General features: G+C 37.8%; 1 protein-coding gene across 2 annotated transcripts in view; it reads right to left on the bottom strand.

Moving 5' to 3' along the window:
• The window catches only part of LOC127844794 (L-fucose kinase-like), a 76,210-nt gene that overhangs the window by 29,811 nt on the left and 21,681 nt on the right, over positions 1–24,718 (bottom strand). For both annotated transcript variants that reach the window (XM_052375282.1, XM_052375283.1), the window contains exons 8-18: positions 20,337–20,417; positions 18,164–18,283; positions 17,291–17,468; positions 15,964–16,100; positions 15,535–15,693; positions 14,854–14,973; positions 9,739–9,840; positions 8,653–8,786; positions 6,670–6,747; positions 5,792–5,928; positions 5,338–5,507 (exon numbers count right to left, since the gene is read on the bottom strand). In XM_052375282.1, coding sequence (XP_052231242.1) covers positions 5,338–5,507; positions 5,792–5,928; positions 6,670–6,747; positions 8,653–8,786; positions 9,739–9,840; positions 14,854–14,973; positions 15,535–15,693; positions 15,964–16,100; positions 17,291–17,468; positions 18,164–18,283; positions 20,337–20,417 — 1,416 coding nt within the window. The remainder of the gene's footprint in view (positions 1–5,337; positions 5,508–5,791; positions 5,929–6,669; positions 6,748–8,652; positions 8,787–9,738; positions 9,841–14,853; positions 14,974–15,534; positions 15,694–15,963; positions 16,101–17,290; positions 17,469–18,163; positions 18,284–20,336; positions 20,418–24,718) is intronic.

Here is a 24,718-nt window from a genome sequence, read left to right as displayed (position 1 = left end):
TATAACAATCGCACACCCTGCTGGATCGATTTCTGTGAACTGCATTATTGACGTTGTTCAGCATACCGGTATATACTGCAATCTACGATCGCATAACGCTAATTACTAGCGTTTGATGATAAACAACATTCTTCGATATACTATGCGTCAATTTTTGTACGCCATGCAAATTCACTGCCGCGCATGCGCAATTACATTATTTGAACCCAACGGAAAAAATAATTTCGACAGAAAGAACTGCAGGACAAAACGTCCAACAGGGCGTTGAGACGACCTGGTATGAGTAAGACGATAGAGAAAATTAGTTGTTCTTGCAAAGAACGAATAAGTTCCTGATTTCCAGTTACAAGGAGTGATAATATGATCACCTCCGTGTCTGTAAGTAAACCACGACCGATGTGTGATAGTTGAAACCATCACAAAGGAATCGTGAAAATGTGTTGTAAATGAAAAACAGCTAAAAAGAATTTTCGCTTTTCAAGATGTAGATGTGCAGGTGATACTCATAAGGATACCACATAATTGAGAAAATCAAGATACGTTGTTCTATGTGATCGTCCCTAACCTTCTCTGCTCACATCTGTATAAGATGTAAGGAAGGTTGTGGTTGAATAAACTATATTCTTGCCAAGATAATCTTCTAGTCCAGACACCACTGAATAGTGGTAAATAATGACAAAAAGATGGAAATCTGTGTCATTGAATAATCCAGAGATTAATACAATTAACTTAAAAATAAAGCTGAAACGGACGTAAGAAAAGACGTCTCAGCAGAAAGACTGGTGACCGGACCGGTAAATACCGACCGGTGACCGGAACCATTTGTCAAGGATGGGTGGGCAAAGAAATCACGACAAGCCGAACTTTCCCACTCCAAACACACTTGAAAATTGGTAGAATAGGACAGTGTTTAACACTTATAAGTTTATGACCTATCTACAGTATATAGCCTCTTCTTGAACCAATAACAGGGGCCTTTAAAATCCTGGATAAAACAGGTTGTGAAGTCATTGATTTGCGAAGTACGGAAATATGATTGACAGTGGTACCTCCGGAATCGGAGGTGTGAAGGCAGAAAAAGGTGAAAACCCTAGGAGTAACCTTAAGGGGGTCCACGCTTGCCGGTAGAATGCATGGAAGTCTTAAATTCTGACTTGATTAATCCATTTACTTCAAGACTCCTAATCGGGACGAATTCCGAAAGGAATACGACCAGTTATAGGAAGACGGCCTGTTATGGCCAGAAGTGTAATAGAAGAAAAACCTTAAGATGAGGTCCCTCCAGATCCTAGCATCTAAGATCTGAGTTCAATAGCTCCCAAGCCATCTACAAGACTGTAGCCGCCATGCGGTCAATCTGATAGGCAATCCTATGTATCAGAACTCTTGTTGATTCCAGTAGCTTGAAAATATGCACTGTCGTAGGAGCAATAGAAAAGCAGCAGTCGATACGTAATGTCGTCTTGCTAATCCTGTTAGCGTCATTAATGTGTCCCAACTGTTCCGTGACACTGACTGCAAAGTCTGTAGCCGACAGGTAAAGGCGGTTAAAACAATTCATCCTTCGGGTCTCGAACATAAATTAATAGAGGTCAAATAGTAATGTTCGACCTCAATGCTAGTCTCCGAACCCACTTCAACCGATCTATCTGCAAGACCAGTAGTCTGCATGTAGCCGGTTGAGATAGAAGTAGAAATAACAGATATAGGTTTTTCATAATCTTCTTCTATTAGCAGGTCATAACCAGCACCAGAATGGATGGTCAGGAAAATCAACCATAGACCAAGTCAGCGGAGATGATTTGGTAACCGTCGCCAGTAGAACATCAGTATTGAAAAACACAAAATGTCATGTAGATTGTTGAATCCATAAAATATAGTATTCAATACAATCATAGCCAGGGGTATACAACTAGGTAATGTAGACGATACCTGTGATACTAAAAAATTGACCGATGAAAGCACAGTGGAATACCGGTAATTGGTAACTGGTGACCGAACCGGACCGGTCAATGACCGGTAACTGTAGCCAGGTGAACTGACCAGTCATAATATGACCGGTGACGTTACCAGTTAAAGACCGAAAAATGGTGGAATCTGCTGATGATGAACGACTACTTATTCTGATCAGTGACCAGTGATCGGTGATATGACCGATGAATGGTGACCGATGTCCGATGATCGGGACCAGTATAATATAACTGCGTCAGAATGGAAATATCTGGTGCAGAAGAATGACCATCCACGAAGTCATCTGATAATGTTAACCGGAAAACAACGGTAGATTATCAGTATTAATAGGCATAAGTGTCCTTGTAGTCGTAGTGGAGAAAAGAACAGCTTATCCCGAAGCCTGAAAGTTAAACGAACTAGTGTTCGTATACAAACACGGCTCGGTGACTGCAACATGTGTGGATGCCATAAGAAAAACCATCACACGTGGAATGGAGACATGATATTCCTAAAGGAATAAAATGGAGAACGTTGATATGACCAGTAGGTTCATTAACGCCTACGTGAGAAGTGGCGACATCCATATAACTGCGATGCCAAAATATTGTTCGGCTACGCTGGAAATATTGTCTTCTACAATATTGTCTCCGTGAGCATTGATGTGATCGCTTACGAGCGTATCAACGCCGAGAACTGCTCAATGAAGGAGAGGTATGTTCGATAACTATCCTGTTGTGCTCAATGAAGTCCGATGATGTCTACGTGAAGGTTGACGACGTCCTCGTTTCATGCGATGTCGAGATCTGGATCGGCTACGCTGTCGAGATGTGGATCGGCTGCGATGAGACCGAGATCTTCTAGAATACCGTCTCCGTGAGTGACGACGTGATCGCTTACGAGAGCCGCGACAATGAGAACTGCTCGACGAAGAAGAGGTATGTTCGATAACTATCCTGTTGTGCTCAATGAAGTCCGATGAGGTCTATGTGAAGGTTGACGACTGAAGGTTGACGACGTCCTCGTTTCATGCGATGTCGAGATCTGGATCGGCTACGCTGTCGAGATGTGGATCGGCTGCGCTGAGACCTAGATCTTCTAGAATACCGTCTCCGTGAGTGACGACGTGATCGCTTACGAGAGCCGCGACGATGAGAACTCCTCGACGAAGAAGAGTGTGTCCGATATCTACTCCTTGATCAAGACGATGTATTCGACAATGAATAGGAGAATAATCCACTGATGAAAACCGAGTTCTTCTTCTTGACCGGTGACAGGTATTATCGGTGGCAGGCCTAACTGATGACTGTTGACCGGACCGGTGATCAATGACCGGACTGGTGACCGGTGACATGATTGGTGACCGGACCAGACCGGTGATAAATGACCGGACCGGTGACCGGACCAGTCGGACCGGTGATCAATGACCGGACCAGTCGGACCAGTGATCAATGACCGGACCGGTGACATGACCAGTGACATGATCGGACCAGTGATCAATGACTGGACTGGTGACTGGACCGGTGACTGGACCGGCCGGTCAGACGTCGATCAAAGGTCTGTGATCAACGTCCCCGGTGACGTACCGGTAATATCATGACCAGTGTTGTCACCGGATAATAACCGTATGGCGGATGCCAAATGGTCCGGCATTGGTGGATGTCCTTGATCAATGCCATCGGGCAAAGACCGGCTGACGGGTGTCGCCATATGGTCTGATGTTGACCGACTGTCTAAGAGACTTAGCATAGTACGGTCGCGATCGTGCCCGATACCCGGTGACTGATGCTGCAACTATCATCCATGGTCTGCGAAGTCACCAGGTATTTATCCACTCTTTGTTTCTGCGACCATCATGTAGTCGAATATATGAAAAACAAGAGCAAAACATATTCAACCATAAACTGGTCACAGACCAGATTATCGTATGGCACATTAACTCATTATTTGACCATAATGAAAATTATGATTATGCTGCCATAGATCATAAATTAAACAAAAGTTTAATTCAAAACAGATGAAAAATAAAATGACGATCAATTAGATTGTCATACGGAACGTTAAAATCATTATTGCACACAATGGCAAATGATAAACAATCAGTCAATAGAAGAACACGCTTTGCACGATCTCGTAACACATTAGAAGAACATGCTTTGCACGTTCTAGCAATGTATTAGAAGAGCACGTTTTGCACGTGGTCGTTCGCGCCTGAAAACACCCAGCATGGTAGAAATAAACCATTGTTCGTTAAAAACAAGCATGGCTTACCTTTTACAAAAGAAACAAAATCCATTAAATCCACACAAATTAATCCTAATGAGAAATAAAAAGATAAATAACACAATTTATCTATTCAAAACCCCTATCAACCAAGTGAATTAAATTGAAAAACAATACTTTAATTCAGAGCCGTAAAAGACACTTATACACCTGGTCGATCCGGAAAGAATATTGAGGGTTGGTTATCGATTTTTGGCTAGGTTGCTTTGCACTATGTTTAACCTGGCCTGTATTATGGTATTGAGGTGGCGGATTCCCAGTTAAAATTCCGGATGAGTTAATTCCCCTTGGAAAGGAGAAGCATGAGATAACAGGTCAGTATTTATGACATTAAAATGTATCATTTTACAGAGGGGCAGTAATGCAGACTTCCCATGGTCCCATACCTGCACTACTAATCCCCCACAACCCCTCTTCACCCGTACCTCCAGAGAGTGGAAGTAATACACCAAGTCTCTATTTGCCACAAGGTCCCTACACAAACCACCCTTGAACCAGGCCATGCACTCCAGCACAACTTATCTCCCGCACACCTTTGCTCTCACCTCAAGAAAATGGAAGGCCTGGGCCTAATTTTGATTTGCTGAGGGGGCGCTAAACAAACCTCCTTTTTGCCGCGCAATGCATCCTAGCTTAACTCTTTCAGTGCTGGGACCGATTCTGAAGGCCTTTGCAAACAGTTTGGATCCAGATGAGACGCCACAGAACATGGCGTCACATAAGGATCCAAACTGTTTGCTTTTCTGATAGTATTCTTTGAAAAAAAATCGAAGAAAATGCTAATTTTAGAAATTCAGCAGACGACATTTTAGCAGACGTCAAATTTCCCAGCATGCAACGGGTTAACTATTTCCCTCCATCCCCATTCAGTCTCTCCTCCAGAAAGTACATGTCTGTGGCTAGTCTTTATTTTCTGTGGGGCAGCTATACAGACCTCCCTTCGGCCAGCAATTTATCCAAGCATACATAATCCCCCACATCTTCCTTCACCCGTACCACTAGGCTCAATATCTTTGCTACAAGACTGCTATGCAGACCTCTGTTGGGCTCTGTCCAATAATCCAGCACATCTAATCCCCCCACTCCCCACCACTTCACTCTCACCTCCAAAAACTTGAAGGCTCGTGCCCAGTCTTTATTTGCTGCAGGTCCACTGCGCAGACCCCCCTTAGGCCCTGCCATACATCCCAGCACGTCTGCTATGTTAGCGAGGGTGCGAGCAGCTGTCCCTGCTGCTTGGCTGGTCTGCTGCTTGCTTAGGCTTTCATTGCACACTGAAATAGCAGACGGCACAACCAGTTTTAATACATGTGCGTATAGTGTTGTCCCAGATTAGCCTTTGAAGTCGGCAAGGCTAATCAGGGATGACATTTTCCACTTTTATGGTATTTTTCTTCAGTCTCTATTTAACAAAATTCCAGAGTAGGCAGAAAGTGTAGTTCCTGATAAGCCTGACTGCAGAAGCCAATTTCGGACTACACTTAATGTACGCACATTAGGCCCTGTTTTCGCAGAGGAAAGCTCAAGTGCCTACTAAAGTGGGGCCATGACAACCCACCGTCATCAAGAGCAGTCAACATCTGCTGAGTAAAGCCCTCCACCACTGAGCTGTTGTAGAGGGCCCGGAAGCCGATGTTTTCCTGCTGCAAAATGGCCTGTCGAATGTCACGCTCGCCAACCGAGTAAAACAGGCACCTGAAAGTAATATGTGTACCATGTAAATGAGCCGCACTCTTGAAAAGGGGGCTAATTGGATGTTTGAAGTTTTAATTCTATTTTTCTTTTAAAGTAAGTCTCTCCTGCACAAAAACCAGTTTAAACAGGAATTGTCCAAGAGTAAGGCTCTCTTGTATCATGTTAAAAGGGTTTACAATAGGTAGAAGTGTTAACATTTTATTATTATTTCTCATTGCAAAACAATGATTTTTGATAATTCAAGCTATATTTTATAAGAACTATTTGTATAATATACCAAATAGCAATTTCAAAATATAAAATTATGAACTGATTAAATTGGCCAAAGTTTGTCAGCAAATCCTACGGACTTAAAATAACATAAATCAACATTTCCTACATTTAACAGACACAGTTATATGTTTAAGCAAAATTGTGATAAAGTCTCTGGCAGATGTAAGCAAGATGGACTGGCTAACTCTGGCAGTAAAGCTCAGGACTGCTAATGAAGAGTTTTAGCTCATTACCTTGTCCGATCCCTTAACTAATGTAGGGATCGGTCTTGAAATATTTTCTACAGTCATTCTCTCACAACCTTTAAATTTGCAGTAAATGGCACAAGTATCTGCATGGTCATGGGCAATACTAAGATAAGCTCACTCAATGTAACTGCGTAAAATGTAAAAACTTATGTTTTATGTATTATAAAATCGGGCAAAAATTGATACAAATTTGAAGTATCTAATCTTTTGTAACAGTTACCTCCGGGTTTCAAATTCCTTCTGCAGGTCAATCAGTTTGTGAATGTCGTGGAAACTTAGTCGCCAGGAACTCTTCCACCTGTCAGAGACATGACTAGAACTGAATGTCATGGAAACAACAGACAGCTAGAACTGAATGTGATGGAAACAACAGACAACTAGAACGGAATGTGATGAAAACAACAGACAACTAGAACAGAATGTGATGGCAACAACATACAACTAGAACTGAATGTGATGGAAACAACATACAACTAGAACTGAATGTGATGGAAACAACAGACAACTCGAACTGAATGTGATGGAAACAACAGACAACTAGAACTGAATGTGATGGAAACAACAGACAACTAGAACTGAATGTGATGGAAACAACAGACAACTAGAACTGAATGTGATGGAAACAGCATACAACTAGAACTGAATGTGATGGAAACAACAGACAACTAGAACTGAATGTGATGGAAACAACAGACAACTAGAACTGAATGTGATGGAAACAACAGACAACATGAACTGAATGTGATGGAAACAACAGACAACTAGAACTGAATGTGATGGAAACAACAGACAACTAGAACTGAATGTGATGGACACAACATTCAACTAGAACTGAATGTGATGGAAACAACAGACAACTAGAACTGAATGTGATGGAAACAACAGACAACTAGAACTGAATGTGATGGAAACAACAGACAAGGGCTGTTTGTAAAACATGCATGCCCCCCATATGGGCTGTCCGTTGTAGTGGCAGCCATTGTGTGAATAGGTTTTTTGTCACTGTGACCTTGACCTTTGACCTAGTGACCTGAAAATCAATAGGGGTCATCTGCGAGTCACGATCAATGTACCTATGAAGTGTCATGATCCTAGGCAAAAGCGTTCTTGAGTTATTATCCGAAAATCATTTTACTATTTCGGGTCACCGTGACCTTGACCTTTGACCTTGTGACCTCAAAATCAATAGGGGTCATCTGCGAGTCATGATCAATCTACCTGTGAAGTTTCATGATCCTAGGCATATGCGTTCTTGAGTTATCATCCGAAAACCATTTTACTATTTCGGGTCACCGTGACCTTGACCTTTGACCTAGTGACCTCAAAATCAATAGGGGTCATCTGCGAGTCATGATCAATCTACCCATGAAGTTTCATGATCCTAGGCGTATGCATTCTTGAGTTATCATCCGGAAACCATTTTACTATTTCGGGTCACCGTGACCTTGACCTTTGACCTAGTGACCTCAAATCAATAGGGGTCATCTGCGAGTCATGATCAATGTACCTATGAAGTTTCATGATCCTAGGCCCAAGCGTTCTTGAGTTATCGTCTGACAACCACCTGGTGGACGGACCGACAGACCGACCGACATGAGCAAAGCAATATACCCCCTCTTCTTCGAAGGGGGTCATAACTAGAACTGAATGTAATGGAAACAACAGACAACTAGAACTGAATGTGATGGAAACAACAGACAACTAGAACTGAATGTGATGGAAACAACAGACAACTAGAACTGAATGTGATGAAAACAACAGACAACTAGAACTGAATGTGAATGTAATGGAAACCACATGAAACCTGAACTTAATTTCATGGAAACAACATACAACAAGAACGGAATGTCATGAGTCATAACAACAATATACAACTATAACATAATTTTATGAAAAAAACGTACTGTAAAATCGAATATCATGGGAACCACATAAAACTAGATATAATTGAGATGGAAACAACATACAACTAGAACTTAATTTCATGAACAAAGCGAACAACAGTCATGGAAGTAAATGAAACCAGAACTGAATTTAAAGAAAACAACATACACTAGAACAGAATATCATGGAAACAACATATAACAAGAATTGAATTTCATGGACACAACACAATACCAGAACAGAATGTCATAGAAACATCATAGATCCAGACATTTAAGTTTTTTTCATGTCATAAAACAAAACACGACCCCAGACTGACCTCCTGAGTATGTCCCTGTTCTCAGTGTCCTGTATGACCCCCTGAAGCCAGAGGAGCTCCGTAAGACCTAGAGGCTCTGTTGCATGGAGCACTGGGAACATCAGCGCAGTCTGAATAATCTGCTCATCTGCTTCCTGTAGGGGAGATAACTTCAAGTCTTAAGGCTTTCCCGCTAAGAAACAAAGTGAATATGGCTATATGCAACCAGCATAAAACCAGAGCAACTAGCAGTCTGTTCAGGTTTTATGCTGTTTGCAGCTTATCAATATCTTAGGGTTGGAAATGAAGACTTAAAACTTGTATCTAGTAAAAAAGTTGTTAAATGTAAATTGATTTTCTTAGAGACTACAAACAGGTCAAAGTGAGTATCTTTGTAGTAAAAGGTTTACAAAAACTTTTCAGTAAGATAACATGATTTATCATCTGCTCTCTGTTGGTGATAAAGCCAAGTTTCATGGCCTTGTTGAAAAAATACAGGTTTTTCTTTGTTTTCAGTGTGATATTGCGCACAATCAACAAAAATAATACAGACTTTTCTTTGTTTTCAGTGTGATATTGCGTACAATCAACACTTGAAAGGAAACATTTTTTTAGCACTTGGCCAGAATAAACAATTTACTGATATAATTAAGAGTTGGAAAAAGCTTTAACAAGAAATAAAATAGTTTAAATTAAAAATTTTAACTTTGCAGCCACAAGGAACATCATCAGGTTTTATTTATTTCAAGGTAAGATAAGATGCAACTTATGAAATTTTAAAGCTTCATGCATTTAAACCAAATGTGAATTCAACTGCACTGAAATAACAATGAGCCTGGCCTTGGGGTAACTGGGCTTAATGCATGTGCATAAAGTGTTGCCTATGCAGTCTGCAAAAGCTTATCAGGATCAGGAATGACACTTTAAGCTTTTATGGAATTTTTCCTTTTAAGGAAGTCTCTCCTTAACAAAAATCCAGTTAAGACAGACAGTGTCTTCCCTGACTAGCCTGAGCGGACTGCACACTCTAATCTGGGACCACACTTTATGCATATGAATTAAGACCAGTTATCCCAGAACAAGGCTCAATTGAACAATGATACTTACACAGTCCTTGCCCCAGAGATCTTCCTTCACAATGCCTGTACGATTCATCATGTAGATCCAGGGGTCGTTACAAAAACTGCTAGTACCCTTCCACATCGGCATCTGAAATAAGCAATATTGAAATACTCAGTCCAGAGTTTCACCCGATGTTGAAATACTAAGTCCAGAGTTTCACTCGATATTGAAATACTCAGTCCAGAGTTTCACCCGATATTGAAATACTCGGTCTAGAGTTTCACCTGATATAGAAACATCTAAGTCCAGAGTTTCACCTGATATTGAAACATCTCAGTCCAGAGTTTCACCTGATATTGGAACATAAGCAATATTAAAATACTCAGTCCAGAGTTTCAACCCATATTGAAACATAAGCAATATTGAAATACTCAGTCCAGGGTTTTCTCCCAATATTGAAACATAAGCAATATTGAAAAACTCAATCCAGAGATTAACAAGATATTGAAACATAAGCAATATTGAAATACTCAGTCCAGAGTTTCACCCAATATTGAAACATAAGCAATATTGATATACTCAGTCCAGGGTTTTACCCGATATTGAAACATAAGCAATATTGAAATACTCAATCCAGAGTTTCACAAGATATTGAAATATAAGCAATATTTAAATACTCAGTCCAGAGTTTCACCCGATATTAAAACATAAGCAATATTTAAATACTCAATCCAGAGTTTCATAAGATATTGAAACATAAGCAATATTGAAATACTCAGTCCAGAGTTTCACAAGATATTGGAACATAAGCAATATTGAAATACTCAGCCCAGAGTTTCACCCGATATTGAACATAAGAAATATTAAAATACTCAGTCCAGAGTTTCACAAGATATTGAAACATAAGCAATATTAAAATAATACTCAGTACAGAGTTTTACCCGATATTGAACAAAAGCAATATTGAAATACTCAGTCCAGAGTTTCACAAGATATTGAAACATAAGCAATATTGAAATACTCAGTCCAGAGTTTCACCCGATATTGGAACATAAGCAATATTGATATAATCAGTCCAGGGTTTCACCCAATATTGAACATAAGCAATATTGAAATACTCAGTCCAGAGTTTCACCCGATATTGAAACATAAGCAATATTGAAATACTCAGTCCTGAGTTTCACAATATATTGAAACATAAGCAATATTGAAATACTCAGTCCAGAGTTTCACCCAATATTGGAACACAAGCAATATTGAAATACTCAGTCCAGAGTTTCACAAGATATTAAAAACATAAGCAATATTGAAATACTCAATCCAGGGTTTCACCCCCATTTTGAAATATAAGCAATATTGAAATACTCAGTCCAGGGTTTCACCCAATATTGAAACATAAGTAATATTGAAATACTCAGTCCAGAGTTTCACAAGATATTGAAACATAAGCAATATTGAAATACTCAGTCCAGAGTTTCACCCAATATTGGAACATAAGCAATATTGAAATACTCAGTCCAGAGTTTCACAAGATATTGAAACATAAGCAATATTGAAATACTCAATCCAGAGTTTCACACGATATTGAAACATAAGCAATATTGAAATACTCAGTCCAGAGTTTCACAAGATATTGAAACATAAGCAATATTGAAATACTCAGTCCAGAGTTTCACAAGATAATGAAACATAAGCAATATTGAAATACTCCTTCCAGAGTTTCACCTGATATTGAAACATAAGCAATATTGAAATACTCAGTCCAGAGTTTTACCCGATATTGAAACATAAGCAATATTGAAATACTTAGTCCAGGGTTTCACAAGATATTGAACATAATCAATATTGAAATACTCAATCCAGAGTTTCACCCGATATTGAAACATAAGCAATATTGAAATACTCAATCCAGAGTTTCACCCGATATTGAAACATAAGCAATATTGAAATACTCAATCCAGAGTTTCACAAGATATTGAAACATAAGCAATATTGAAATACTCAGTCCAGAGTTTCACAAGATATTGAAACATAAGTAATATTGAAATACTCAATCCAGAGTTTCTCAAGATATTGAAACATAAGCAATGTTGAAATACTCAATCCAGAGTTTCACAAGATATTGAAACATAAGCAATACTGAAATACTCAGTCCAGAGTTTCACCCGATATTGAAACATAAGCAATATTGAAATACTCAATCCAGAGTTTCTCAAAGTATTGAAACATAAGTCTCATTCTGGGAAAGCTGGGCTTAATGTGTTTACGTTAAGTATCCTCTCAGATTAGTGTGCAGTCCGCTACGTAAAGTGCCGTCTGAGATAAGCCTGTGCAGTCCACAAAAAATAGTGCACAATGGTACACAAACGGTAAAATGGTACACAAAAAATACAATAAAAGCAGAAACTGTCGTCCCAGGCTTATCAGAGACGACACTCTACGCACATGCATTAAGCAAGTTTTCCGATCACAAGACTTCCATCATCCTTAAGTAAGCTTCTACATTTTTCAAAGAAATATCCAAACTATCACTGATTCAGAGGTTATTACAAAAGCTGCTAGAACTTATCCCAGCTTGGCATCTGGACCTGAAAAAAACTTACTCCCAAAACAAATTGCTAGTCGAAAATCAAACACAGCAATAACAAATGGATCACAGAAATGAGTTCAAGTGGAAGTGGTATGTGTCACAAATGATGGAGGCCATTAAGAACTCCGATTTACCCACACACATACATAATATGAACCAATCTATTGACTGACATATCATGAGAGTTCTATAATAGGTAGCACTTTGCCAACATCTTAGAAACACATCCATCTGAAAACTATACTTAACTATATCCCTTAATTTGTTTAAAGATATTTATTCCAGAATGGGTTTTACAATATAAATTACAAGCATCTTAACTTTATAGGATTGGAACGTTAGCTAGGCTAGAAAAGTTCCTATCCTCAATTTTATCCCTTATTTGAAGGATATATAGAGACTACATGGTTGGTGCCAAGATGGAGAGAGTTTATCCGGTGAGGCTTAGAAAAAGAAAATAGGGCGAGCTTTAGCAAGCCCTATTTTTCTTTTTCGGGACAAACCGGATAAACTTTCTCCATTTTGGCACCAACCATGTATTTGATTTATCCTGCTTCATGTCGTTGACACATTTAAAGACAAATGATTAATTGACATAACAATATAATTAATCTTGTCGGGACTCCTTCATGTACACAACATTCTTGACGACCGAATTGTGTCACGTAAAAAATAGTTCCACTTTAAACTGTTCCTTTTAATACTTTCTTATTGGCAATATTAGAAGAAATAAAAAATGAATCGATAATGTGGTATTTTTCTTGGTAAAAAAAAAAATGCAGTAGCAAAACAAAAACTAAATTTTAATGACAACTTTAATCCAGTGCTTATAACAATAAAGTTACAATGATATACACATCCATTTTCTGTTCTTCCATCCCTTTATCAAAATCCATTTTCTGTTTATCCATATTATTATTGAAATGTATTTTAAACCACACTATTTTTTTATAGTGTTTGTATCGAATGCTAACCACTCTGACCCAAAACCCAATTTACGAAATCGTAATCCTGTTGTTGCGAATTATTTTATTCCTATCGAATTTAACAATTATGAATGACAAACCCACAATCCGAAATACGTTTATGATTCATTCGATGCTTTAAAAATATTTAAAACATACTGTTAAAACCACCACAACAAAATTGTTGTCCCTAAAATCATAAGAGAAACTAAATAGTATGTTTCGTATGAGAAATGACGTCACACTAGATACGTCGTAAATTGCGTAAGCAAGAAAATGATAAATACGGTAAGCTGGTTCGGTAATATATTTTAAAGAAGAACAAGAGGGCCAAGATTGCCCTATTTCGCTCACCTCAGAAGAGTCGGTTCATTCAATATTTACCAAATGTCAAACTAGACCTAGATCTTGTCCAGACAAACATCCTGGTCAAGTTTCATCATTTGAACCAAAAATCTGGCATATGGAGTGTTATTGTTTTTGTAAGATTTGACCTGGTTACCTATATTTTGAGTTGACCCCCCTTACCAAACATCAAACTTAATTGCTAACAAAAATAAATATTATGACCAAGATTCATAAAATCTGAAACAAAATTGTGACCTCTAGAGTGTTTACAAGGATTTTGTATAATGAAAATTTGGACAGTCTAAGCGCAATAATTATGGCATTAATTATGTGATTTTGCTCATTATCAAACTTGACTGAGATCTTTCAGCAACTTTGATAAAGAATGCTTAAGAAATGTGAATGCTAGAGTGTTTACAAACTAAATGTGTGCGGACGGACGGCGGACAAAGACCAACCCTAAAACCTTGCCTGAGCCATCAGGTGAGCTAAAAAGCGTGTTTCACCGATCTGAGCAATTTTCCAACTTGTCAGAGAAATCAATAATACCAATGTATTGAATAAGTTTCATGATGATAAGGCAAAAAAAGTGACTTCTATAGTGTTTGATGACAAGGTTTCTCTCTAATCACATAAGGAAAACTGCCCCACCCCCTTGCGACCATGTTTTTTTACCATTTGGGAACTCATCTGAGATATATATAAAACAAATCTTTTCATCAAGTTTCATGATGATTGGGCAAATAATGTGACTTCTATAGAGTGTTCACAAGCTTTTTTACTATATAAATATAAGAAAACTGCCACCCCCCCCCCGGCAGCCATGTTATTCAACTGACCGGAACCATTTTTTGACTCAACTCTCGTATCAAGGAAAAAAATGTTCTGACCAAATTTCATTAAAATTGGGCCAAAAATGGTGAGCTAAAAAAAGGATGATATATAATATAACGATAACATTCATGATGCGTCCCAATAAATTTCAAAGGTCAAATATTAGAACATGTTAATCGGTGCGTAGGAATACATACTTACGATTAGATCGCTGTCACGTGAGGTACTGCCGGAGATCAACTAATTTATCTGACCCTGCTTTATAAGATCAATGTTTGCAACAGAGGCAGGATAAAAGCAAACAAAAGTCCACCACGGCTGAAGGTTTTAAATTATTGTTGATGGGCTACAAAAGTTGATGCCTTATTTTATTGGAATGATAATACCATGATTATCTTAAATATTACAACCTCCTATCCTTACCTCAATGTTGTCAAATCTGCCGTGTGTGGTCATCAGGTACATGGACTTGCCAAGGAAAGGGAGGTTAATGTTGTAGCACTGCACGATGATGGACTCCGCAAACTCCACTTTGTCTGGAAACTGGAACAAATAAACCGCACTCTGTGAAAAGGGGGTTAAATGCATATGCATAAAACATGGTCCCAGATTAGCTAGTGCAGTCCCCACAGGCTAATCAGGGACGGCACTTTCCGCTTTTATGGTATTTTAAGTTTGAAGGAAGTCCCTTCTTACCAAAAATCAAGTTTAAGAGGAAGGTGTCGTCCCTGATTAGCCTGTGCGGACTGCACAGGCTAATCTGGGACGGCACTTTACGCATGCATTATGCCCAGTTTTATCAAAACAAGACACAAATGGAGCCTTCTTCTGGGAATACTTCTCTTTAAGTATGAGTGTTAAGTGTTTCCTCGATTAGCCTGTGCAGTCTGCACAGTCTAATCAGGACACAAAATTTTCTGCGTTTATTGTATTTTTAGTTTAAAGGAAGTTCCTTCTTAGCAACATCCAGCTAAAGAGAGATGTGCTATTCCTGATTAGACTGTGCAAGAAGCCTAGGCTAATCTGGGATGACACGTTTCACACATGCATTAAGCCCAGTTTTCCTAGAAAGAGTTTATATTTGACAGTCAGGTGCGTATTTACCTCAGGGCCGGTAACCAGTCCAGATATGAAGGAGTCCTTGCCAATGGTTATCTGCCCCTGGATGTGAGAATGTGTGACCACACTTCTCGGCCCCACACTCACACTTTCCTCCAATATACTGTTCATCACAATGGAGGTCTCATCAACTCTGTCCAAACTCTGCAAGCATGCAGTTTTTTATTATCTAAATTAAATAATGGTCAAAAGCAAAGTATATCATGCTTGTATTTAACATTTAGAAGGAAAATGGAAAGACCATGCATTTTATATAAGTAAAGGAATGATATTTAATTATTATGACTTCAAATTCTTGTGTAACTATATTTTGAAATTAAAAAGTATTTCTTATGCACATTTAAAAACACGTTATTTTGGCAAAGTTATTTATATGTAAGTGTGGCCTTGTAACAGTCATATAAAATTCTTAACCTTGATATGGGAGTGAACAATGTTGGACCATCGAAGGTCAGTTTGTCTGAAGCATGACTCCATCATCCTGTCTAGAATGTTCCGCTTGTGTTCCTGGACCGTGTATGGGAACAAACATGTGCCTTCCTCAATCATACCTGTCAGTAACAAGGGAAACAGTGGAACAAACAACAACTTTAACATGATGATGATTGTTATATTTTTTGCAATGATAACCTACACTGTTCACTCTATTCTCCCCGTAATTAACCCTTAAAAACACATTAAAGACAAATAAAAAAAAACTAAACATTTTCTTTTAATCATGTGCAAACATTTGACCCGGTTCACAAAAGTGACAAATTAAATTTTGTTTTAAAGTTTATAAATTGTTATTAAATTGTTTGTGTTTTTTCAATGAACCATCATTAGCTGTTATGTTAAAGCCCAGAGGTGGCCCTGACCATGCGGCCATCTTTATAATTGCATCATCTGTAGTCTGTTGGTAACTTTTATTGTCCTTCAATAAGATTAACTGTCATTGTAAAACAAACTAAAAAAAACAAAAAATAGTTAGATTTTTACTTTTTTTAAAATGATATTTCATAACAAACATTTCAGTCTTCTTTGATATTAACTTCAGCACACAAACTTTAACACGCAACCAAACTTATGGATATGAATGGCTGCAAGTTGATAGGAAAGTTGCCAAGATTTGTTGCCCTTTCAGTGAATAGCTTTCAAATAAAATTATTTAAAACCAATTCACTTCCGATAGAAAAAAAGTTTGATGTGTATAATTTTGCTTGTCAATGAAAAGATCAATGATTGCCGTGGAAATAGCAAGAATACTGATGCTGACTATATTTAACAGAATAACTTACCAGGTACAATGTTTAAGCTAATGTCATATTTTCGCTCAGATGGAAATTCAGCACACAAATTTGTGATGACATTTTTTTTCTCTTAAATGTGTTCATTTAAAGTTGTTCTAGATTGATGGGACAATTATCTTCACATCACAGTAAAATACTTAATTCTTTATCTTAATGCTTATTTTAAGTTACTGTCTCACCAAAAGAGAAGGAAGACTTCAGATTATCAGACACCATCTTAAAGAATCTGTTTTCAAATAAGCCACTTTCTGGAAAACTGGGCATAATCCATGTGCACAAAGAGTTGTCACAGATAAGCCTGTGCAGTCCACACAGGCTAAGCATTGACAACACTTTCTGCTTAAACTGGATTTATATTTAGAAGAGACTCCCTTTACACAAAAAAAATCCATAAAAGTTGAAAGCATTAACCCGACTTTTCTCATAACGGGGTTTAAATGTTAAGTACTTACATGCTTTTATTCTAAATTTATTCAAATCGTCCCACAAGATAGTTCTTGCGGCCCTCATGGTCTTAATGTCACCAACGGCAACATGTTTTCCGTAAGGGCCGCATCGTGCACCGGACCGGAAGTCTTGTCGTTTTACACCCGAACACATAGGCAGCATCACGTCAAAAAATAGTGATAACTGTAAGGCACAATATGAGCCTTGTTCTGTGGAAACTGGGCCTAACGCATGAGCGTAAAGTTTCGTATCATTATCCTGTGTGGTCCCCAAGAGCTAATTAGGGACAACACTTTCCAACTTTATGGAACTTCTCATCTACATAGACTGCACAGGTGTAATCCTGGATGACACGCCCATGCATTAAGACCAGGTTTGCCAGAATGAGGCTCAATTAATAACAATCAAGTCTTGCACAAATAAATAGAATGAATTGTCAAATATCTTTTTACTTTAAAAAGGAGTATTTTCAAATTTGTTTTGTTTACTATCAGAAAGTTTTTTTTTAATATTGTTGCAGAACATATATACTGTAAAAACTTGCAAATTTGGACATAAAATTGTGTTTTTCTTTTGGGTACAATAATGTTTTACACTTTCTATTTTTTAAGATATTTGTAAGGAATTTTTAGGTCATTTCATATGTTCACATTTGTTTCACTAAAAATTACACGAAAAAGGATTGCATCTACCAAAATCAAATTCTGTATAAAGTTTAGTATAAATCCGTAATCAACACAATAAAATTGGTAAAGCATGCCTTTATTTTATTTTCTGGACTAATTAAACATTTAAAAATGAACAAACATGAATACCTGCCTGTTTTAGTGTTTAGTGCACTGTAGCCTAAATATGTTGCTAAGGCTATGGCTACCTACCCTAATGGTTGGTTCCCCACTGTCAACACCAAAGTAAGTGCAGGCATCAAGGGGCGGTTTGGTGAAGAAGGAAAGTAGGACCTCAGATACAGCTGCAGAGAAATAGACCAGCCCGCAAACCTAGAACAAAATGGGCATTTTCAATATCTTTTGCAACATTTAAATTTGCAAGAAATAAATGAAATAAGGTATGTTGCAAAGAGACATGAAGATTTTCTATGATTGAGCATTAACATTAAAGTGGAAAACAAATTTCACTGTGATCAATTAAACTAAGCATGATTTCAAATGGGCAAGCTAGGTCTTATTTAGTTTAAACATAGTTATTTCTTTCAGCAAATACTGTGTACATGCACAATACATTCATTATAGAGAAACTATTGAAACTGAAGAAATAAATCTTACATAGTTTTTCTCTTGTGTTGTTTATGTGGTTAACCACTACAAAAAACAGCCGACTGACAACTGCCATACATCAGGGGTATGAAGAGATAGAACATAACAGCAAACTAACAACTTCATTACATCAGCGGTATGAAGAGATAGAACATAAACAGCTAACTAACAACTTCGTTACATCAGCAGTATGAAGAGGAAGAACATAAACAGCCAACTAACAACTTTGTTACATCAGCGGTATGAAGAGATAGAACATGAACAGCCAACTAACAACTTCGTTACATGAGCGGTATGAAGAGATAGAACATAAACAGCCAACTTACAACTTCGTTACATCAGCGGTATGAAGAGATAGAACATAAACAGTCAACACTAACAACTTCGTTACATCAGCGGTATGAAGAGATAGAACATAAACAGTCAAATGACAATTTCGTTACATCAGGGGTTTGAAGAGATAGAACATAAACAGCCAACTAACAACTTCATTACATCAGCGGTATGAAGAGATAGAACATAAACAGCCAACTAACAACTTCGTTACATCAGCAGTTTGAAGAGATAGAACATAAACAGCCAACTGACAACTTGGTTACATCAGCGGTATGAAGAGATAGAACATAAACAGCCAATCTGACAACTTGGTTACATCAGCGGTATTAAGGGATAGAACATAAATTGACAACTGCCATACAACAGCAGTATTAAGGGATAGAACATAAATTGACAACTGCCATACATCAGCAGTATGAAGAGATAGAACATAAATTGACAACTGCCATACATCAGCAGTATTAAGGGATAGAACATAAATTGACAACTGCCATACATCAGCAGTATGAAGAGATAGAACATAAATTGACAACTGCCATACATCAGCAGTATGAAGAGATAGATCATAAATTGACAACTGCCATACATCAGCAGTATTAAGGGATAGAACATATGAGCCTTGACATGGGAAAATGGGGCTTAATGCATGTGCGTAAAGTATTGTCCAAGAATACCTGTACAATTTGCACAGCCTGATCAGAGACCACAATGTCTGCTTTTTTTTGGAATTCTTTGTTTAAATAAGTCTCTTCTAAACAAAAATCCACTTAAAATGAAAAGCTTTGTCCTGTGGACAGGCTAATCTTGGCAGACACTTTAGTCACATGCATTAAACAAATTTTCCAAGGCTTATTTAAAAACTGTCATGCCCAATCAACACGGGAGGCGAAAAACTACAACGGGCGAGGCATGGTATGGTATGGTATTGCGCAAGGGGGGGTTAGAGGGTTAGGGTTAGGGTTGGGGTTAGTGTTAGGGGTCGGGTTAGGGTTTGGGTTAGCCTAAACCCAACCCTAACCCTAACCCGACCCCTTATCCTAACCCTTACCCTAACCCTTTTTTGGGGTTATCACCCCTGACCATGCCTCGCCCGTTGTAGTTTTCCGCCTCCCAATCAACACACACATAGGGTTGCCAGGCTGTGGAATATTTTCAAAAATACAATAACTACCATGGGGACTGTTCCATCCTGCCTCTCACAAGCTACACTAACTACCATGGGGACTGTTCCATCCTGCCTCTCACAAGCTACAATAACTACCATGGGGACTGTTCCATCCTGCCTCTCACAAGCTACAATAACTACCATGGGGACTGTGCCATCCTGCCTCTCACAAGCTACAATAACTACCATGGGGACTGTTCCATCCTGCCTCTCACAAGCTACAATAACTACCATGGGGACTGTTCCATCCTGCCTCTCACAAGCTACAATAACTACCATGGGGACTGTTCCATCCTGCCTCTCACAAGCTTCCAGCTTCTCTAGAGTCTCCTTGTAGAGAATATCTTCAACAAATCCCTGAAAAAAAAATTAAACAAGTGTCAATATACACGCCAAAAGCTAGATGTCAAAATAAATTTTAAACTTCCCTGGTAGTGCATTTGTTTTGTGTCTTACTGTTAGACAATTGGTTTCTTGCCATAAAAAAAGACTGCATTGCAATATTAAAGTTTTTGGTGCAGCTTAAGTTTCACTTAATGTGTATGTGTGTATTCTAATACTATGGAAAAAATGTATAACAGCATATTAACAAGAATATCCATTTCAAGGATTGTAAAGTCTTATAAATGTTACTACTTAGTCAGATATGTCAGATACATTGAGCCTTGTTCTGGGGGAAAACTGGGCTTAATGTATGATCGTAAAGTGTCATCCCAGATTAGCCTGTGCAGTCAATATAGAAAGGCCATAATCAGGGACAACACTTTCCATCTATACTTGATTTTCGTTGAGAATAGACTTTCTTTTAAATGTTACAATTCCATGAAAGCAGAAAGTGTTGTCCCTGCTTAGCCTTAGCAGATTTCACAGGCTAGTCTGGGATGACACTTTACACACATGCATAAAGCCCAAATTTACTTGGAGACTCTAATGAAATTAGCAAATATGAAATAATGACAAGATGGACAAACGTTAAAAAACAGATGAAAGGTCAGGATTTATCACAGGTGTGGAAAAACACCCCATGGTTCAGAAGTTTTTATCTAAAATACAGAACAATCTGGCTTGTACCCATTTCAGCCCATATGATAACCTGACCTCAACCAATGGAAAGTTTGTTTTCAAAACATGACAACCTTCCCATGCCTTGATAACAAAGAAGTCATGATTTATTTTGATTGGGCCTTTGATCACATTTAAATATTTACACAAACTAATAATCTGCCCATAATGAATAAACTGTGAATGATGGATTCATAGAAAAATACATTGATTGACTTAACACACATGGTCAGATAACATGTGATTTCAGACACAATTAATGGACAGATTATGAGACACAAAATTGGACCATTTGACTTGTTTTTGTGCCAAAATCTAAAACTAATCTGCAAAACCTACCAAAACATAATCTTCTGGGTAAAATATTATGTCATGTTTTTGTCATGTTCATTTGGGTTACAAATGTTGATTTCACAAATATGTTAACAGATGCAAAAAAAAAGGTTTCTTTTTTGTTGGAGAGAGTGCCCATCCTAACCCTTAACCACTCAAAAGCAAAGTTAAAATGGCCACATAAAACCAGCAAAAAACCAGATCAGCCTGCGAGTAACTAGTAGGCTGTTAAGGTTTTATGCTGTTTGCTGCTCATTAGTACCTTAGAGGTTGGAAATGAAGCCTTTAAAATTTGAATATTGTAGGAAAGGTCTTTTATTTAATTGGACACATGTCTTCCTGGTAAAGGGTTAAACAAGAGCACCACCTAACGGGTGCAGACCCCTCATCTAATTTTCTTTTTAAAGGTGAAGGGACCTAACTCAATACTTCAAAAGGGGGAGGGGTGGAGGTGGAGAGGGGTGTATAGGGTGGGGGTGTGGTCATTCATTACATTATCTTTCAAAAAAGAAAAAAAAAGAAAAAAAAAATTTTTTTTACATTCTTTCAAAAATAAAATAATACAAATAAATATGGGGTTGAGAGGAGGGTAAAGTATAGGGGGTGTGTGGTCATGTATTAGATGATCTTTAAAAAAATAAGGAAAAAAATGGGAACAAAATTACCCGGGGGCTGAGAGAGGATTCTGAGGTGGGGCATGGGGGATGGTTTGAGTGGAATCCATTGTGGTATGTCAGGTAAGAGTTGTTTTGTCAAAGTATGAATCAAATCTGATCATAAACAAAGAAGTTATGGCAATTTTAGCAAAATTTAATAATTTGATCTTGAGAGTCAAGGTCATTCAAAGGTCAAATTCAACTTGCCAGGTACAGTACCCTCATGCTATTAAGAAAGTATTTAAAGTTTGAAAGCAATAGCCTCGATACTTCAGAAGTAAAGTGGATCTAAACACGAAAAATAACAAAATATTTAAAGTTACTAAGTCAAAAAAGGGCCATAATTCCATTAAAATGCCAACCAGAGTTATGCAACTGTTCAGTCCCCTTATGATAGTAAGCGAGTGTTCCAAGTGTGAACGTAATAGCTATGATACTTTAGGAGTAAAGTGGACCAAAACTTAACCAAATTTTCAATTTTCTTAATATAAAAGGGGCCATAATTCTGTCAAAATGCCATTCAGAGTTACATAAATTTGCCTGCACAGTCCCCTTATGATAGTTAGCAAGTGTTTTAAGTCTGAACGCAATAGCTATGATACTTTAAGAGTAAAGTGGACCAAAACACAAAACTTAACAAAATTTTCAATTTTCTTAGTATATAAGGGGCCATAATTCTGTGAAAATGCCAGTCAGAGTTACATTACTTTGCCTGCACAGTCCCCTTATGATTGTTAGTAAGTGTTGCAAGTATAAAAGCAATAGCTTTGATACTTAAGGAATAAAGTGGACCTAAACACAAAACTTAACCAAATGTTCAATTTTCTAAGTATAAAAGGGGCCATAATTCCGTCAAAATGCCAGTCAGAGTTACATAAATTTGCCTGCACAGTCCCCTTATGATAGTCAGCAAGTGCTTCAAGTCTGAAAGCAATATCTATGATACTTTAGGAGTAAAGTAGACCAAAACCCAAAACTTAACAAAATTTTCTATTTTCTACGTATAAAAGGGGCCATAATTCTGTAAAAATGCGACTCAGAGTTACATTACTTTGCCTGCACAGTCCCCTTATGATAGTTAGTAAGTTTTGCAAGTATTAAAGCAATAGCTTTGATACTTTAGGAATAAAGTGGACCTAAACACAAAACTAAACAAAATTTTCATTTTTTTAAGTATTAAAAGGACACATACTTCTGTCAAAGTGCCAGCCAGAGTTATCTAACATTGCCTGCCCAGTCCCCTAATGATAGTAAGTAAGTATTCCATGTTTGAATACAATAGCTTTGATACTTTATTAGAAAAGTGGACCTTAACACAAAACTTAACCGGAAGTTGACGCAGATGCTGACGCCAACGCTCAGGTGATGACAATAGCTCAAAAAATAAATGAGCTAAATATAAACAGGACAAGTGAGCCCTGACAGATATTAAAGCTGCGATGATTATTTGATGCATTCTCATATTGACAAGAACATCATTTGACTGCTTATACAAACAAAATCAAATGCTCTAAAGAATATTTATTAAAAATGCAATAACTCTTAAACAAGGGCACCGCATAACGGGTGCCAACGCTCGGCTGTGGGTGCATTTTTGAACAAATAAAAGCTTGTCAGAATTTTTATATTTTTTTATATTTATTTAGAGGTCACAGTGACCTTGACCCTTGACCTAGTGACGCAAAAATGGGTGTGGCGTGTAGAACTCATCAATTAAGGTGCACCTACATATGAAGTTTAAAAGTTGTAGGTGGGAGCACACTGATTTTAGAGCAAAAGGTAAAGGTTTTAGCACAATGGGGGCGGACGACACGACGAGCTGGCTATGTTAATACCTCGGTTTTTCTCCAAAAACAGCCGAGCTAAAAATCAAGAAAGCAGAACAACGATATGCCCATGTCTACCTTTACATGAAAACGCATATTATTTGAGATCTTTTGTGCAAACACAAATCTATTAAAACAAGAGATGTGTTCGTCAGAAACACAATGCCCCTACTGTGCCGCTTTGATAAAAAAAATTACCTTTGACCTTGTAGGATGCCCTTGACCGTTCACCAATACACATGCATACCAAATATCAAGTTGCTATCTTCAATACAGTAGATTTTGCTTAATTGAATAGCCCATTGTCACGTCCGAATATTCAATTATCCGGAGTATTCAATTATACGGAATCAGTTATAGTTTCAAATGTTATCACTAACCGGGTGTAATCCTCCTGGAAATTGTGCTTTTCATGCATAATCAAAACATCGTTTCGACACGTAAAGCGTTTAAAAAAGTTAATATTGGAATTTAATATTGATTCCATTATAAATATAATATCAATGTTTTGTTGAATTCCCAAATGAGAATACACATTTTGTAATCCTAAACACTCTTTCTAGCTTTAAATAAAACGTCCACAGTCATGTATTTCCTTTGCCCCCAACAAAAAGCTAGCGAAAACTATGCAGCAATGTACAATGTCACGCCATACAGTGCGTGTAATGATTTTTCCTATTTTCATTTTATTGCTTACCCAACACTTACGCTAGCAACATCTATTGCTCATGTATTGTCCTGGTAAAAAGCGCGCGAAAATTAGCATGGGTGTATATACACT

The sequence above is a fragment of the Dreissena polymorpha genome, chromosome 9 (assembly GCF_020536995.1).
Source record: "Dreissena polymorpha isolate Duluth1 chromosome 9, UMN_Dpol_1.0, whole genome shotgun sequence".
Lineage (NCBI taxonomy): Eukaryota > Metazoa > Mollusca > Bivalvia > Myida > Dreissenidae > Dreissena > Dreissena polymorpha.
Note: the sequence above shows the minus strand (reverse complement) of the source record. Positions and strands in the feature narration are given on the sequence as shown.